This window comes from Crotalus tigris, unplaced genomic scaffold (assembly GCF_016545835.1).
Source record: "Crotalus tigris isolate CLP2741 ecotype Arizona unplaced genomic scaffold, ASM1654583v1 scf7180000017741.1442986301:2390832, whole genome shotgun sequence".
NCBI lineage: Eukaryota > Metazoa > Chordata > Lepidosauria > Squamata > Viperidae > Crotalus > Crotalus tigris.
The window spans coordinates 862,511-880,700 of record NW_024096608.1 but is presented as its reverse complement, the minus strand read 5'-3'; the positions used below and the strand labels follow the sequence as shown (position 1 = coordinate 880,700).

Here is an 18,190-nt window from a genome sequence, read left to right as displayed (position 1 = left end):
ATTACACATACTGATTGTTATTTATACACAAAATCAGCTTCGCTTTTTGTTTTGCTTGGGTTTTGAAAAGGATGGCTTTCCTCAAAAGGAGAATCCTTTCTAGTGGCTGCAAACCATCCACCCTTGCTCCTCTTTTGCCCTCACATTACACTTTTCTTTCAACTTCATTGACCTTGGTTTTCTGCCTGCTCCAAATGTGAATTGTGGTTAGCTTCCATAAGGCTCTGTAATCATTATTAATGCTATTGTGCTCTATGTTTAATCCTTGTGAAAACACAAACGTACATTTTAAATCTTGGCTGGGGAAAAAGGACCGCAAAGCCTGTGTTTGTCTGGAACAAGTTTTTCTTTAAGGCATGTGGACCTCAACTTAGGCTGGGCAATTCCCCAGAGCTGGCTGGGGAATTCTGGGAGTTGAAGTCCACCCATCTTAAAGTAGCCAAGGTGGAGAAATACTGGCCTAAAGACCTGACCGTGCTTCACATTTTCAATTCTGCAGTCGCCTTGCTTGCTTTTTGCTGGTTGGATTTGAAAAAGCTTGTGCTTCATGTTACCTGGCTGAATGTCCCACCTTGTGGAATAAAGGAGCTGTCTGCATATAAAACGTCCAGTGGGGCAGCCCAGCTCCTTTGGCACTCTTATCAGGTAAGATGCACTGAGTTGCTTTGAAATGAGCCAGAGGAGCAGTGGCTTTCACCCACTCCGCTCCTTGAGAAAAGCGTATCCTGATTTCATCGGCTGCAGTCCCTGAGTGTTGGAAAGTGCTTATTCTGGAGGTGGCTGCAGCCAAGGGTGTAGCTGTGTTGGAGAACTGTACCTGTTTCCTTTTCTCACTGACATCCAAGACATGGTCTCAAACCCTTTAGGTGGCTATTTTGGTACCTTTAGCTACCAATTTTGATGTTAAAGTCTCTGTTGTGGTTTACGAGTGCTGGAGAGCTTGATGGATAGTTCAGAAAATACAAAGTGTAAATATAGTCTGGCTCTCAACCAAGTTCACTTGGTTTTTCTCAGTACATTTGTGTGTGAGAGAGAGACATAAACTCAAAGCTCTTAATAAAAATATTTATTGTATGATGATACATAAAATTGCACATTATCTATAAGAGACTTTCATCATAATAGACTTCAAACCGGCAACTTCCCTATAAGTCACTGTAGGAAGGAAACAAGGTGCTTGGAGCCCTCAAATAATATTAGTTCCCCCTAATTTCAGAGTAGATAGTATCAGAGTATTCATTTGACCTTCGCTTTGCTCATTAACTACTTGGACTAGCTGCCTTCAGCCTGGCACTGTTCTTAAAACCTGAGATGCATGGTCTTCAATTCCAGAGATGCAAGTACAGCACAGAGCCACAATTCGACATCACAGGATAAGCCCCCATGTATTTCTTAGAAGTCATGCTTGATATAGCTTATTTTAGACTTAAATAGAAGAGATTAAACAGATGTAATTCCTGTTAAAATCAGTAGGACTTCAAAGAGAACTGAACTACACATGCCTCTAAGACAAGGGTCTCCAAACTTGGCAACTTTAAGACTTGTGGACTTCAACTCCCAGAATTCCTCAGCCAGACATGCTGGGGAATGTTGAAGCCCACAATTCTTAAAGTTGCCAAATTTGGGGACCCCTGCTCTAAGACGTTAACTTGAATACTTAGGTATCCTGGTGATCTATTCCTAATATCAGCAGTAATTATTTTATGGGAACAGGAAGGAAATTCATCTATTCAGTAGATAAACAGTAGCTTTTTTTGAGGCAGATTATTATTATTCATAAATATCACATTTACATGCTATAATATTAAGCAAAGCCCAGAACCTCTCCTAGAAGTTATGTGATTTATTTTTAACGTCTGTCTCTGCCCATTAAAATCCAGTACACAAGGGAGCAGAGCCCTCTTTGCACTGGAGGGATCCAGAGACCCAACTTGGCTGATAAACATCAGAAGACAGATAGCAACGCTGTTAAGAATATTTAAAGTTGAGCATTACAGAGGTTTAAGCTTTGGAGATGTTCTCCTCCTCCTCTTCCTCCTTGGTGACTGCAGGCTTGTAGATTACCCCTTTCTCTTCCTTGGCCCTTTGGAGGCTGGGAAGGAGAAGCTGGAGTTAGCCAACATTGAGAGGCAGTTATGTCCCAGAGCTGTTGTTTACTGAGCCGGAGTGGCCGAAGTGGTGGCACTCCAGAGGACACAATAACAAGGAGATCAAAAGGGCTTATCTATTTTTGAGTGCAAATACATGTGACTTGTGAACTGTCATTCACCCCCAAAAGCTCATGCTGAGTGGACTCGAGCATTTCTCTCCTGGAGGTGGGAATTGTCCCTTCTGGTCAGGTAGTCTGGCACCTGATGCTTTCTTCTGACTCTTCTGCTTGGAAGAACAACCATCTCAGGAGTGTTCAACCCTGGGGCAAGTTTAAGACCTTTGGACTTCAACTTCCCCACCCTGGCTGGGGAAATCTGGGCATTCAAGTCCACAAATCTTAAAGTTGCCATGCTTTGATATCCTTAATGTAAGCCGAGGGTGATACCATTTCTGATGCCTCCCTGTCCTTCGTCTCCTTTGGAACCTCTGGTGAAATGTGTCCAAACAGCAAGCGATGGCCTTGCTTTCAGACCCAGGAAAGGGGAGGACGCCCGGGGACTGCAGAAAGAGCATTCGTTCTGGATCTTCCAAGGACCCAGGGGGATCAGGTCTGCTCAGGGGGCAGAAAAGTGTTAGCAGAGGGGATCCAGGACTCCAGATAAAGAGGAAGTGAAGCAGAAGTCTTACCTCTTCCTTCGAATCAGCCAGAAGGCCACCATGGTGATAAAGATGATGCCAAGGATGCCGGCTAACACCAAAAAGAGGACAAAACCTGCGGTGGGGTCAGATGGTTGGAGGAAAACACGTATTAGTTAGTCTTGCCAATAGGAGAACCTTCCTCCTTGGACCAGGTGCTAAAATTAGCCCCTGAAGTAAAACCCCAATGAGATAAGTAGCTTTCCTAGAACATTTCCCCGTGTACTTTTATTATGTGAAATAAAATGAAATAGCTGTGGAGAATTTGGAAATAGCCTGGCTCCAAGATTAAATAGTGGAATTGTGTGACTGAATGATTTGCTCAGCTCTCTCATTGTGTTAAGAAGGATGTGTGTGTGTGAGAGAGAGGGGGGGGGGAGAGAGAGAGAGAGAGAGATTTATAAGGAATGTGTAATTTGCATCTTTAGCAGTGTGCTAGGCCAGCTGTCTTTAGAACATGCAACAGAGGGTCAATCATATCTTACGAAGAAATCTTTGTAGTTTGTGAAGGTCTGGAACCAAAGACATGCTGCTTAAGCTTTTCCAATAGGTCATTCTGAATTAGTAAGGTTAATATTACTTGCAGGGCAGGAGGTTGTCTTGGAGAGGAGACAGGCAGGAGAACGTCAAGAGGTCAGTTGAGTCCAGATCTTATCAAAGCAACGGCAGTTGCAGATGGAAGAGATGGAAATCCCACTGAAGAACTAAGGAGGGTACTTTATGCCGAGCACCCTTGAGACAAACATACCTGGGCTGCGTTCACCTGGAGCTGGATCTTGAGAAAAGGAAGACACAAAGTGAGATGCAAAATCACAATGGTGTCACTGAATTTATTATTGAACAAAGGCGATTCTAAGGAGGATGACAATCTCCTGCCTCTGAATGGCAGGAAGGAAGAGTTTCACTCAGTGCCAATCCTGGGTGGCAGGAGAAGGAAGGGCAGCTGTTGACAAACTGGCAAAGCTGGAAGGGGAGGACAGCTGGGTCATCTTCTTGGCCACCCAAGCAGGTTTCTCTTGTTTTCCTAGAAGAGTGTTTCTCAACCTTGAGAGCTTGAAGAGGTGTAGACTTCAAGTCCAAGAATTCCCAAGAATGCTGGCTGGGGAATTCTGGAACTTGAAGTCCACACATCTTCAAGCTCCCAAGTTTTAAGAACACTGACCTACAACGACACCACCATTAGGATCTGTCCCTGTGGTTGGTAGGGCTTCCCAGGAAGGACCAGCCCAAGACCCTCGGCCACCCCGAAGCAGCCACTGACCTAGGTGGCCAAGGATCTTGGGCAAGTCCTGGCTGGGAAGCCCCACCAACCACATGGTAGACCCTGGTAGTGATCCCTTCATAGGTCAGTGTTTCTCAAACCAGCCGATGAGACTTCATTGCAGTAATCCTGCCTCACTGCCCAGTTTGCTGTGTCCCTTACTGAAAAGGAAACTCACAGCTTCGTCAACTGTGGAGCATAAACCATATTTCCAAATTTCAGCCGTTCATCATCTCCATTTAACCTCTGGGACATAAAACTATTAGATCCGTTTGGAATTTTTCCCCGCATTTCTTCATTTCTTTTAGTCCTGCTGATAGTCAAGGTAGTGCCACCCTTGGCTGAGCTCACCCCATCTGTTTCCAGTCCTTTTTTGTTTGGCTTTTCAAGCTAGTTCTTTTAGATTAAATAAATAATGAGGTCTCCACAGTCGCTCATTAAGAACTGTCTTACGGCAAAGGCAGGACGGAGAGACACTGGGAAGCTTGTTAATGCCAGCATCTTCAGGGTTGGTTCTTGCCTGGTGCTTTTAAAGCAGAGAAGTGACTTGCCAAGGCAAGCAGAGACCAGTTGGAGGCACAAAGAACTGGGCACGCTGTGGGTGTTGTCCTGGCACCCAAACCCTCCCCTGGGTCTTGGAGTTCCGGTGCTGGTTCTCACCTCCTGCCTGTCCTTGGAAAAGGGTGGACCAGAATCCAGAGGGTGCCTGGCGTTCTTGGGGTGAAAACATCACCGCTGAATCATGCTGGACACGGTGCCGGAAAGTCACTCCAAGGCATGTTTAGCAGCATAGGAGGGAGATGGCTTCAGTTGGATTCCAGTTTGGGGCAAAAAGTCAGCTTATTGGGGATGCACATGAGCAAATAGACAGAACGGACTGCTCTATGACTCCAGATAAAGCGCAGTTAGGCCTGGCCTACCAGCCTTGAAATCAAAGCTGAGAAGGAGATGCACTTCCTTAAGCCCGGCTCTGGAGTGTCTAGTTGGGGAGGGGATCCCTTCCGGGAACTGCTGGATTGTCTGCCCACCCTGCTTGGTACTCCCCAAAGCTCTACTGCCTGTCCTTTCCCCATGCAAAAATGTTTGGGTCCAGCCCCCCTGGTTTTCCCCAGAGCTCCAGGGTTCATTTGGACATGGATGGGAGCTGCTGCCCTGGGTTTAGGTTTGCCTGCCCGATAAACTGCGTAACGTTGGGACTTTAAAACGTGACACACAGCAGCTTTTTCTCCTCCCCTCCTTCTCTCTCTGCCTTGCATGTGTGCTGGGTGTGTTTGTGCAGTGTCCTAAGCAGGCAATCTCAGGAAGAATCAAGAACATTGCTGATCAAAGCTGCCACCTTGCCTTTTCTCTCCCACACACCAGAGCCCTGCTTTCTCTCGCAAGGCCCCCTCGTCTCCTCCTGGGGAAGCCCTGGGCCGCAGAATTGCCTCTGCAACGTTTCCTACGGGGCTGTGCAGCAGCTGTCTAATTCCACTTCAAAGTGTGTAAGGAGTGTATAACACAACTAGGATAGCCAACAGTGCTCAGCCCAGGAAGGTTTTCCTCACGGCCTCTGATGCTTAAAGGAAATACTCTGTACAAGCTTAGAGCAGAATTTATTGCAATTTGTGAGCACTGCAAACATAGAAAAGAATACAATAATCCGGAGTCTGCCCCTCAGCTGTTCTTTCCCAAACCAGTCATTGCTTGTATAAACATCACTATATTTCTATATACAGATATATTCAAACTTGTTTCAAGAAAAAATTAGCCATCTTTGTTGCTCTTTTGTTTTGTAAATTACAACTTCTTATGTACAACCCTAAGATTTCCAATCTGTTTTGCCAACAAGCCTCTCTTGGGAGGGACCATAATTCACTTCTGCCCATTGCATGTCTGCGATACACAGGTCGGCTCACTGTATGTTGTAAGTCTAGAAAATCAATGTTTCTCTACCTTGGTCACTCAAAGATGGGTGGACTTCAACTCCCAGAATTCCCAGATCCTGTGTAATTCTGGAGGTTGAAGTCCACCCATCTTAATGTGGCCAAGATTGAGAAAAACTGATCCAGGTGTACACTTAAAAAGGAGTAGCTCCATTGCCCCCAATCCTATTCTGTTCAGCAACACTTGAGGATGACTGAAGTGGGGACTATTTATATAGTCTCCCTGCCCCCCTCAAAAGAAACTACTCCATCACTGCTTATTCATAACTTTGCACAGGTCTAGCTCTCAGAACATTCCTATGTTTTCCTACTGTTTCTTCACGGCTGGGCTGGGCTGGTCTGGTGTTGTGTTTTGTTTTTTAACAAAGACCACTGTTGGGTCAGCCCTGCAACACCAACAAAGAGGCTTGAGGCAGTGGCTGGAGCTTCCCATTTCCCCATGAGATGGCTAATTTTTGCACCCATGACGGTGGATTTGGGCAACCCAGCGTGATGAGCCTTTCCTGCTTTTTACGTGTCAAACTCAATTTCTTGCAGAGCTTCGTCTGATCCTTTGAACCTCCCCAGAAAGAGTCTCCCTGCAAGGCAAAGTTGTGATTTCTTTGAGATGCACAAGAGATTGCCCTGCTGCTGCTGCTGCTACGGACTAAGCACCCTTGGTGATCCCAGGCAGATGGGGCAGTTTACAGGTCTAGGAAGAAATATTGTGCTAGATCCAGCAACTTAGGAGGGAAGAGGCTATCATATTTAAGACCTATTCCGTTGTTTCTCAACCGTGTCAACTTTAAAATACGTGGACTTCAACTCCCAGAATTCCCCAGCCACTACGGATGGCTGGCTGGGAAATTCTGGGAGTTGGTCCACACATCTTAAAGTTGACATGGTTGAGAAACACTGCTGATTGATCCAGAGAGCTGAGATGCATCCCTTGAACTATCCAGATGGGTGTGAATTTTGTTCCTCTGGTAGCTCTTTGCTCTCAAGTGCCCCTCCTGAGTTACAATGAACAAAGACTTCAGTACCCATACTGAATTTTGCTCAGATGCTTAAATCCTCCAGGGCAGGTGTCCATAATTTAGTGCCCTCTGAAATAATTTTTTAAAAAATTTTTACAGATTTTTCCGCCCCTCTTTCTCACAACTCCTGCGTTATAACAGATCAGTGACTGGGACTGTTTTAAAAAGCAGCATTGAGGGGAAACAAATATTTTTTTTCTTATATTTAAATGAAATCTACCCAGTCTATGTGGGACCCACCAGCCCCAGAATTTCATTCCTGGTTTTATCGAATTTGCTAAAGAACCTCTGATGACCAAGGACTGGGGGCCATCTGGCTGTCAACCTTCTATTTGGACACCTTTAATTCTAAGGTTGCTCTAACCTCTTTGTTCATTTCCAAGTTCATCCAAAAGTACCTTGTGATTCTGTGCCAATGTTATTGTTTTGAAGCCGAAGTTGGAATCCGTATTTTTAGAGTAAGTCTGCGGTATAATTAGCAGGCCTTGCAGACATAGCAGGGTGGACTATGCTTCGTAGTCTCCCACTTGGCACCCCCCGGGGTGCGAGGCTTGCCCAGCTGGCCTGTAAACTAAGTCTAACCCAGTGTCTCTGGAAATTCTCCATCATCTGGGTCATGGTTGTCCCAAAGGTGCTTTTTCCAAAAAGCAACTGGACTTTCATGTTTTTTTCTTTGAAAACGTTTCACTTCTCATCCAAGGAGCTTCTGCAGTTTTGACTGTAAAAGTGTTAGAACTGAAGAAGCTTCTTGGGTGAGAAGCAAAATGTTTTCAAAGAAAAAAACCTAGAAAGTCCAGTTGCCTTTTGGAAAAAGCACCTTGGGGATGAGTCTAACCCAACTTGGTCTCTAGTTCAAGTCAGCCTAAGCCGCCATCATGATAAATCTTCATGGCAGGGAGGCAGTTTCTCTTGCCTACCTTGTTGGAAGGAGACAGAAACCATCCTCTCGTCAAATTCCTGAACTCTCCGGAAGTTGTCCACCATTTCAAGAGGGGCGGGGTCGTTTGACTCTGTGCAGTAGAGGGTGGTTTCCAGCGCCAGCAACTGTGAGCAAAGCAGTCCATGGTTGGCTTTGGCATCTGCCCGCGGAGGGAAGCTACTTTCGGACAAATGAGTTTCCCCCGGTGAATTTTGCCATGCCTTACAGTGGGGGGGGGGGAGGGCTTGGACCATTGTCTGCAGTTGAAACAACTGTATGAAATTCTTAATACTGCAAAAAGTACAGTTAAGAAGAATCTGAATTGGTCTGCCTCTTATGAAGATAATGGACTATGGTAAAGTATACAAGTGGACGATATATTCATTCATTCATTCATTTTGTGGCTCCTAGTTAAGTTTGATAGTTTAATTTTTTAGAAATTAAATCCTGAAAGGAAGAAACATCTGTTAACAGGATCAACATTTACCAGGGCCCAAGAAAACCTGGAAAGCACTGGAGGGAGTTATACTTTTCTTCGAGTTACCTGTGAAATCACTTCTGTTCCCGGAATGTAATTTGTGTTTTATGGAACTTGCCTGTTCTGCTGAAAGTTCTACAGGATTTCGGAAAACTGTCCAGAGGACACTTGGATAGCATGGAGGTGTGGTCAAAGATCCTTCATAGCGGTAGTAGTCATTCAGTCTATCTGGGAGCAAATCTCGGACATTGAAACCTGGAACAACGGCATCCTGATCTGAAAGAAATCAGACGCTTCATCAGCTGGACTCCAGCAGTTTGCACCTGTCGACTTTGATTTTTGATGGAGCATTCCCTAAATATTTATCTTGCCCCTTTCTTTGAACTTTCAGATAGTTCAACTATGTACTCAGCCAACTTATTCAGGACTTTCTGCAGCCAGCCCTGGCAGCAGGGGGTTGCATCCAGCCAAGGAATCCAGATGTTTTGCTGTAAAGACCAAGGTCAGCCCAGCCAGTCCGTGTGGTTGCCTGCTGAAAATCCCTATGTGGCTGGACCACGCGGCTGATGTGCTGCTGTTGTCATCTGGACAAACACTGGAATTCAGAGTTTGTTTACTGTCATTTAGACAGAGAAAATAGGGATGGTGAGTCAGACAACCAGAAAAGAGATGAAACACAGAAAGGATGAAACACTGGCAGCAAGTATCTACAGCCTTGGCTGCAGCTTGCTTGTAAACAATTTAGTCTGTTCTGCCTCATTCTTGTATTTTGTAAGTCAGATTGGTAAATATGTGTGCGTGTATGTGTGTATACACACATACACATATACTGCAACTGCCTACATTGCAAATTAATCTGACACCAAAAGCAAGGGATTAATCGACGCTGTTCAGGGCCCCTTCTCAGTCACAAATCCTTTCCTACCTTTGTACTTCACGTGTTGGAAATGGCTGAAGATCTTTTCAAAGGATGGGTTGAATTCACCTTCCTGTAACGAAATGGACAGGGGTCATTTCCTATCTGAATAACCTTGCAGCTCCTGCCAAGCACACGTGGCTACTACCGGTGGGCCTCAGAGCAGAAAGTGGTTAGGGTTAGCGCTTTGATTGACACCTTCATTTGTTGAGCAAATGAAGGGCTGATCTTGTGGGCAGCAATGATTTCATTGCAGGGCAAATATACCCTCCTGACTTTACATCCACTTTTAGGGAGTCCTCAGCTGCTCTTGCTAGAATAATAATCACATCTTGCGGTGTGTGATTTCTTTGCCTACGCTCAAAAATTCTTAAGAGTGGCTCACCAAATCATTTGCAAAATAATCACTCTGGAAAAATAAGCCAAACGTTCTCAGCAACTGAAACTGGCTGCAGGAGAGGTGGGTTTTTAAACGGCTGCACCAGAGTAAAATCCTCCTGAAGTTGAACTGGTGGCTTCACGGATGCTTCTATGAAAACAAGTAGAGACAGACAAGGGTCCTTCCACAGGACGGGAAGGACGGGCCAGTCTCACCCATGGAAAGGATGCGCTTTGCACTGTCGAGAAGTCCTGGCAGGAAGAGTCATCTAAAACCACCAGGGAAGAAGCAAGCCTTACCTCAATCAGGACTGCCAAGACTGCCAGCCCGCTGGGCTTGTCAACTGCTGATTTCAGATCTGGATATCGGTCAGAGTTGTAATGGACAATATGCAGCTGCAAAGGGGGAATGAAACGGTCACTGGGATTTCTAAGGTTACTTGTTAATAGCCGGGAGAACCAGGCTTTTGTGCCCAGGGCTTCGAATTGCCTTGGCTGAGCCCTGACTTTTGTCTTTGTTGATGACCTGAAATTGTGACTTCAGGGCATCTCAGGCCTTCCCCAGACTTATAATTAGTTCGAGACATGAAACAATGCTGTGGTTATGAATTGAAGGAATTGAAGATAATGACAATCCAGGCTGGATCCGCCCACTGTGTCGGGGTCTTAGGAGGCCATTCTCTGGGACGCCCCTGAAAACTGGGATGATGCAACCAGAGACACAGAACTGATGAGCTGATAAAGACAACTTCTCGGGCTAGAGAACATGAGTCTGCGTCTCCCTGCTGTTCGTCTGGTAATTTTATCCCACGCAGCAATTCGTAAGCAAATGGAGGGGGGAAAAAAGGCAGTTGTTGAATTTGCTTATATGATTATTAGCTGTTTGCAAATGGGAAGTTTGTTGGAGGAAGGAATAAATCAGAAAAAAGAGTGAAGATCAGTGCAGGTTCTTGAAGGATGAAGGTTGGGGAAAATCCCCAGAATTTTGTGTTGAATAAAGGGTGCTCAGGATGGCATGGATAGAAGAAGAGAAAGAAAAGGATAGGGAGCATCTTGGCCCTCTCATGCAAGGAGGGCCAGCATGGAACCACGTGGCAGTCTTTCTCAACCTGGGCAACATGAAGATGGGTGGACTTCAACTCCCAGAATTGCCAGCAGAGTTCTGAGAGTTGAAGTCCACCATCTTCAAGTCGCCCAGGTTGAGAAACGCTGCTGTGTGGGCTCCCTCTCCTAGTCTCTATGTCCCTTGACTTTTGATAGGTAAGGAAGGAAGCTGGGGATCGTGGCAATCAAACCCCAAGACATCTGGAGGGCGCGAGGATGAAGACAGCTGTTGTCTCACCCAACAAGCCCCAGCAGCTGTTCCATTCAAGATGGAAACCATGAAGAGATCTCATGCGATGGCCGACTGGATCCCACAGAAAGGGAGACCGTCTCTAGCTTTTGCAAACAGAGGCCCTGTTACCTGGCAGGGCCTTCGGTGCAGGGACAAGTGTCGCCCCAAAGGGCAGGATTGTCTTACTTCAGCAGCAAAATGCCTCCCGCTGACCGTGTGTTCGGACCCTTCCTGCTTGTTCCGATTTCCCCAGTGTAAGTGGAGCTGCGCTGCTGAGTACTGGAAGGAGAGACTCCGGATGCACATGGCCGAAGAGAGGTTCATTCTTACTATGGAAGAAGAGAGGAGGGAGAAGGCGGAGTGTAAGCCTTGCGGCATTAGGTGCCCAGGAGATATCCCAACTTTGTAGCATGCCAACGGTGATCTTTCTTTAAGGCTCTAACTTGTTAAAAGTAGACTACCCCAGCTTTGCGCCTCCAGATGTGTGAACATCGATGCTGTGATCCCTAGCCAGCATGGCCTGTGAAGAACATCTGGAGGCTAAGGATGTGACTTGATTAGTCATGCTCATGGCTGTTCAGGTTCCCTCAGAATGTCCCTCCTCCATCCTTGTTTGCTGCTGTTACCTGAGTGCCCATTATTGGTCAAGAAGAACTTGACATCAGAAGAGACATTGTAGCCTTCCAGTTCTATTGGTGAAAGGGTGGAGTCATACTGGAGGATGTCATTGTGAAAGTCAATGGGAGACTGGAAGACTCCCCCACATAAGGGGTACTTCTTTGGCCACACCTTTTCTCCATCGGGACCTAGGACAGCAAGACCTCCAGATGGTCAAGTCAAGATATCATTCCATGTCTGCTCCTTCCTTTAGGGAAGGCAAAATGGGTCCCTTCCCCCACTCAGCCTCAACCCCTTGCCACAATAGGCCAGCAGGCACCTGACTTCCAGCAGACAAAGACCCCCTGCACTGACTAACTATCAGGTGCTTGAGAAGAAGTCAGGGGAAAGAATCAGGAACTTTCAGATCCCTGCTGAGCCAGCGATGCTCTCGATGCTCTCTCTCAGCCTCACGCACTGCTTAGGGAGATGGTTGTCAGGATGAAACAGAAGGATCAAGAAAAGCTCTGCTTGGTATCTGAGTTCTTTGGGCAAGAAAAAAAAATCTGAGGAACAGTTTATATCTTGTCTCATCAGCAGAGTTGTATATTCTGCACTTTCGGCTTGGATTCATCCTTGAACTGGGAGATACCTAGTCATGCCATTTCCTGCACAACTCCTCCCCCCTTTTTTTTAAAAAAGGAAACTCCTTCTTTTAAGGCTACAGTTTCCTATGGGAGAAGCAGGGAAAGATGGTCAGGGTTCGGATCTGACTTAGGAGCGACCTTCTTTTAATAGCCAGGAGCCCCTGCTGAACTTCAACTGGGGTCTCCTCAGGACAACCAGGGTACTTCAGCTGCACCTGGGTCACAATGCTGCATTCAGATGAACATGGAATCCAGTGGGGGGGGGGCAATGAGCAATTTGTAGCATTGCCTAGAGAGGCTTAGACTGTTCATCTGCAAGGGTTTGCTTCATAGGCTGGGTACAGAAGGGGAGAGTGTGAATGCCTGCATGTGAACTCTGGGTTGGATAACAGAAAGCTTCTGGGCTGGGAGGGAAAGCACCTTCTTTCTCAAAGGTGGCCCAAAAACTCTCTGCACATCCATGTCCAGAGACGGCTGGGGCAGACTCCCTGCTCTGGTGGCCAAGCTAGACATGGAGGAGGTCTGAGTATCTTTCCTGTGGGGTCCTGAGACGAGATGGGGATTGTGTTAGTTCCCCATATACCTGCACTCGGACTCCAGCACATACTATCTGAGGTGGTCTAGAGAAGCCGCAGGCTCCTACATGCTCCACCCAGACCTGTTTTAATTCAAGTCTCACCTGTCATCAGACAGCAGCTCATGTCATTAATCTGATGGATTTTACTGGCTGACTCACTCAACTGCTTCACCTGGTAGTGACCAACTCAGCCCTACGTGGTAGCTTCACATGACTGCCTTCTGTCAGACCTGGTGGTTGGGCTCACCCACCATGCTTAACCATAAAACTGGGGTAAGAAAAGATCTGGTCTCTTAACATGCAAGGTACAAACAGGTAACCCTAGGACGGCTTAGCAGGATATTCTCGTTCTCCCAGCGTACTGAAACAACTGCTCGGTTCCCACAACACACTCAACCACAAGCCAGCCTAAAGCATCTTAGTGGGTTTCCTGAAGTAATTACTGTGGGTTAGCTGGGCTCAATTATGAAGCCCTCCCCCCCCCAGCATTTTATCACATGATGGCAGGCTTATATAAATGAATGGGAGGTTTTATAGATTGTGGCACCAAATATATCCAGCTATGAACTAAATTATACCTCCCTGGATCTAATCAGATTTGGATCCACCAAATATGATTTAATCTAATAAATTAGAGTGGGGACTTACCAATGTAGGACCACTTTGACCCTGGAAGGAAAATAAAAGGGATAGGAGTTTTAAGTTAAAGCAGCATTAAACCTACCCCATATACAAAACCAGAAGGGTAATAAAACCATGAGGGAAATATTTGCAGCAGAGGTTTTTTGTTGTTGTTTTTGCTTGAAAACATTGTTTAGTGAATAAGCCTGAGTTTGGCAATTAGATGGCCACCGTCCTTTCAAAACCTGCCCCCAGGCAGGGAGCGAAATTTGTATGTGCCGATTTCTGGAAAGCAACTTCAGCCTCATTTCTGGAAATGTCCCTTTGGAGGAAGAAGCAGCACGTTGCTCGCAGCACAACACAGACCCAAATATACGCTAAATAAACAGATCAGGTTACTTCCGTTCACTGAAATAAACATTTCCTGGAGCACCTTGGAGTCTTGTTCCCCTGCTCTGCCTGCCGAGCCCACCTGCTCTCTTTCTCTCCCTCCCCCCTCTCCCCCAGGCAATTCTTCCCTTCACAGTCTCTCTCTTTGGAATGGGGACTTCCAATCCGCCTTCAGCCAAGGGCAGAGGAGGGCTATTTCCACAGACCTCTTCCGGCCTCTCCTTGGGGCTCTGCTCAGAGACCTGGCCAGGAACCTCTTGTGCGGGCCCTGCCTGCCGCGCGCGGGGAGGGTCAAGGCTTCTCTTCCAGAAGGTCCCTGGGAGGGAGACCCGGCAGGTGGTCTCTCCCCTCCCCCCCCCCGTGTCTCGCCTCAGGACTCTCACCTCTGCTAGGAAACGGGCTGGGGGTGGGGTAAGGACCCTATCCGGAGTCCTTCCTGCCTGGTCAACCTCTACAGGTTGAGACCCTCCGCCTGAAGGACGCCGTGACGCCCTCTGGGGCTCCTCTTGCGCTCTTAACCAAACTCGGCTTGGGGGCTTATTTCCAAACCAGCCCGAGTGCCCGGAGCGAGCCTCTTCCTTCGCAAGCGGATTGGCCGCCTGCCCTGGAGATGGAGGTCCCGACCCACGGGGGGGGGGCGGGAGTGGGGCGCGCGCCACCCCTGCTTGGCGCTGGTTGCTCCCTGAATGGAGGGCCCGGGAGGGGGAGGGTCTCCGCAGGGGGTCTCTCAAGAGCCCCGCCCCCCAGAGGTTTGCCTTGTCTTTCTCCGGCTTCCGTCTGGAAGCCTCGACGTCACCCTCCCCAGCGAGCCCTTGGAAGGTTCCTGAAACCATCATCCGAAGCCAGCGCGACGCAAGGCCGTGCGATGTTCTCGGGACGAGCGGCGGTCCGGTCTCTCGCCTGGAGCGGGGCCAGGGTGGCTCAGAGCCGCTGCGCCCTTGCCGAGGGGGAGGCAGCACCACCCGCGGATGGGGGGCGGGGGGGCTGCACCGGCTGGCGCGAGGAAGAAGCCCGGGCTGGGTTAGGGTCGCCTTTCACCCCGAGGAAGACCCCTCCCCGCCGAGGCCGGCGCTTACCGTTCAGCGGGGCCAGCCCGCCGAGGTGAGCGTGGAGCAGGAGAGCGAGCAGGGCGGCGGGCAGGGCGGCGGGCATCTCGGGCGTCCTGCGGCTCCCGCCTCCTCCTCGGCTGGCACCTGTGCGCTTCCCGAGCGACGAGCCTCGCTCTGCCTGCCCGCCGCCCTTGCCCTCGGCCCCGAGCCGTGATGTCAGCCGACGACCGGCCCCCAGGAGGGCCCCGGGAGCCGCCCCTCTGCTGCCCTCCCTCCTGCAGGGGCCGGACTCCCGAACCCATCGCCCCCAGCCTTCACTTCCTTCTCTTTCGGGTTTTTCCCCGACGGGTCCCTTCGCTCCGCATTCCAAGCGATGGACGGGACTTTTGCGCTTGGCGAAACCCTGGAGCGTCAGGAGGGGAGCCGGAGGGCCCAGCGCCCGGGGGCCGACCCCCCTCCTCCCCCCACTTTCGCTCCTTTTGCCGTGCCTGGGCAGCTGCGCGGAGAGTTGGGCCCTTGCACCACTTCAGGGCCGGTTGTGTTGTCCCGCATCCAACTCGATCCTGAGAAGACCCAGTCTCTCGGGAAGGCCCAGCGGGGGGGGGGTTGCGCAGCATGGGATACCTGCAAACGGGGAGGGGTAAATGTCCCTGCGCTTTTCTTTCAGCCTCCTGCAGCTCTTTATGCTGCCGCCTTGACTGCAATTTCAGTGGCTCACAGCAAAGGATGGAAAGTTTTGTATGTGTTTTAGTTTTTGTCCCAGTCTGTGCCTCCCCCCCCCCCATTTCCTTCTAGATCTTTCCCGTCATTCCAGCAGCCACCAAAGCTGCAACGTGCCTGGAGCCCCCAAACTGCAGCTCTCATTTTGCTGTTCTGGAGCAGAACAGATCCTGGGGGCAGGGAGGGGAAAATCTCCCCCTTTCTGCTCTTTTCCCAAGAACTTTTATTTCCCTGTCAGCCACCGATTTAGGCATGATCTTTTTGCTCCGTCCCTGGCTAGTTTTGCGACAACACTCTAGTGTATCCAAACTCAATTTTGGAAAAGCGTCCTGGAAAATAGAAGCAATGTAGTGCAGTTATCCAAACATGCCATTAAAAAAAGAAAACCATCAAATTGCAGCCTTAGATTCCCAGGAATAGGAAGCAGGTGAAAACAAAGAGGGTGTGAGTTGCTGTGGCCAAACCCCCTGCTGGACTTGGGAGAATCCTTTTCTCTGCCTCTCCTGGAAGAGAAACGTGTCTCTGGTGGTTTCAGAGGATGCGCTTATCCTGAAAACTTGGGGTGCCCTTCCAGGGGGCTGCTGGAGTCGGATCCTCCAGAGGGCCAAAGGCTTCCGTGAGCAGAAGTGGCTGACCCACTTCAGCTCTGGCTTCCTGGCTGCCCCCTTTTTGACGTCCCTGAAAAAGCTTTGAAAGCCCCTGCAGCTGCCAAGCAGGCTGAGGGGTCCCTTGGCCAGAGGCCCGGGGTACTCCACTGTATGAGTAACCAGTTAGTTACAAAGCAAGTGCAAAGAGGGCCATAGAGGAGCCTCGCTACTTAGCCTGGAAGCCCTGCTGTGTTACCAGCCTTGCATGATCCCCCATCTCCACCGATGCCCCTCTGAGTAGGCCAAGGCTCTTGCTTGACTCCCCAGTTCCCTTGGTTTCACTCAGGCCAGCAGAGCTACTCTACTCGGGAAAAGCTTTGAGACATCAAAGCCCACAATGAAAGCGGATCATCCCCAATTCTGCCCAAACTCCATTTAACCTGTAGGTGGAAATCAGCCAGCTCACTCCAGCTTGAGAAGGTCCCCGATGGAATAATCGATCCTCAGCTCTTTTCCCTGGGAGATTCATTAATCCCCTCCCCACAATTAACTGAACCTGCCCCCCCCCCAGGAGACGGCTCAGTGGGATCCAGGTGTGGCTGCAGGGCTCCCTCTGCAACACTTCCAAGGAGGCCTCCCCTCCCCCCTCTGGCTACAGGTACCAGAAGACCCTGAGGGAGCTTCTGGTCCATTAGATCAGAAAAGGCCATTGGCCACAACTGTTTTATACATTTTATTCAACAATTTTTTATAGCTGCCCAACTCACACATACGATAGGCGACTCCAGGTAGCTTACGACATTTTAAAAAATTCTACAACAGAAACCAGCCAAGCTGTGTGTATCCCCCGTGAATGTGAAAAAGCTTCAGATTCCTGAACGTGACCAAATCCTCATCCTCCTCTTAGGCGCTGTGGATATTTGTTTGTCTTTCCCCTCTCTGCTGTAGTTAACTTATATTTGTTCCGTTTTATCTGGTCATTGACCAAAATAAATAGTATCTCTGGGTCGATCATTGCCACAGCATTCTTTGGAAATCCCTCTTCCCATGTTTGAGAGTCAAGTCTCTCCCATCCATCTCTGTAGCCCTCTGTTCTCCCAGCCTTCTCACCTCTATTTCATCTGTGTCACGTTCAGTGTTTTAGCTTACAGAGCTCTTCTTCTTCTCAGATCTGATTGTAAATAGGTTTGAGATACTTTACAGGAAATGGTATGGAAATGTTTTAATAGGTAATACAAAAAGTGCCAAATGCCTCTTTTTGCCAAATGCAATTAATATCCCTGGAGTGTTTTATGGAATCTGTGAAAATCGATCTCTCATGCACACTTGGCACTTGTGTCGCCTATAGTCTTCCCCGATCATTTTCCAGAAGAACTGGACTACAACTCCCATCATTCTGATCAGCATGGCCAGAGGACCTGCTAGCTGATGTTATCAGAGTTCACAATTTCCCATTTGGAGTGAGCCAAGAGGGGAAAGAGTGCAGGGAGATAATTCAGGATAATACAGTCACCGATGTCCAGGCTGCATTTTCAGAATTCAAGTGGAAGAGTGTTCCTTTATTTCTTTACTGTATTTATATAGCCACAATGTGACTCTAGGTTTATTGTCACCAAGAAACCAAGAAGAAAAGAACAGAAGAATGAAACAAAAAGTACTAGCTGAAACAAGAAACAGCCATTAATCAGGGACATAAATGTGCCCATCAGGCTGGCTTCCCTCAGGGCAAAGCGTGTTGAGTTTTCCTCTGGCCCTGAGGCTGCAGTGTGATTGCTGGGGAGTGGGGAGTGAACCATGGTAACACAAAGGTCCCTGCCTCAGCACAGACAGGCACTCACAAGTATCTGCAAGCCTTTGCCACACCTCCATTAATCTCACACTTGCACACTCTTTGTGAAGGTGACTTTGGGAAGAGCTGCTGAGCAGCCAGAAATAGTTTTGGAAAATTTCTTGCGTTCCCCAAGGCCAGCCTCAGAGTGACCACTT

At 48.4% G+C, this 18,190-nt stretch overlaps 1 protein-coding gene across 2 annotated transcripts; it reads right to left on the bottom strand.

Annotated features, from left to right (window-relative positions):
- Positions 1-1,051: 1,051 nt before the first annotated feature.
- On the bottom strand, positions 1,052-15,113 carry CA12 (carbonic anhydrase 12). Of its 2 annotated transcripts, XM_039340047.1 has the most exons (11): positions 14,925-15,112; positions 13,486-13,506; positions 11,643-11,822; positions 11,203-11,345; positions 9,981-10,076; positions 9,312-9,375; positions 8,505-8,662; positions 7,907-8,033; positions 3,536-3,562; positions 2,779-2,863; positions 1,052-2,092 (listed from the first exon to the last, which is right to left on the bottom strand). In XM_039340047.1, exons 1-11 carry the CDS (start codon positions 14,998-15,000, stop codon positions 2,002-2,004), a joined length of 1,068 nt encoding a protein of 355 aa, XP_039195981.1. In that variant the 5' UTR covers positions 15,001-15,112; the 3' UTR covers positions 1,052-2,001. The 2 variants fall into 2 exon arrangements, with proteins under 2 accessions (XP_039195981.1, XP_039195982.1); XM_039340048.1 differs by lacking the exons at positions 1,052-2,092; positions 2,779-2,863; positions 3,536-3,562 and adding an exon at positions 5,627-6,551 and having other exon boundaries at positions 14,925-15,113.
- Between the last annotated feature and the right edge of the window lie 3,077 nt (positions 15,114-18,190).

Excerpts from the sequence above, each read along its gene's own strand:
- CA12 (XM_039340047.1), bottom strand. The coding sequence starts at position 15,000 with ATGCCCGCCGCCCTGCCCGCCGCCCTGCTCGCTCTCCTGCTCCACGCT. Across the intron at positions 8,663-9,311 it reads CCAACACGTGAAGTACAAAG|ATCAGGATGCCGTTGTTCCA; the intron begins GTAGGAAAGGAT and ends GATTTCTTTCAG. Across the intron at positions 8,034-8,504 it reads TAGAACTTTCAGCAGAACAG|TTGCTGGCGCTGGAAACCAC; the intron begins GCAAGTTCCATA and ends CTTTGCTCACAG.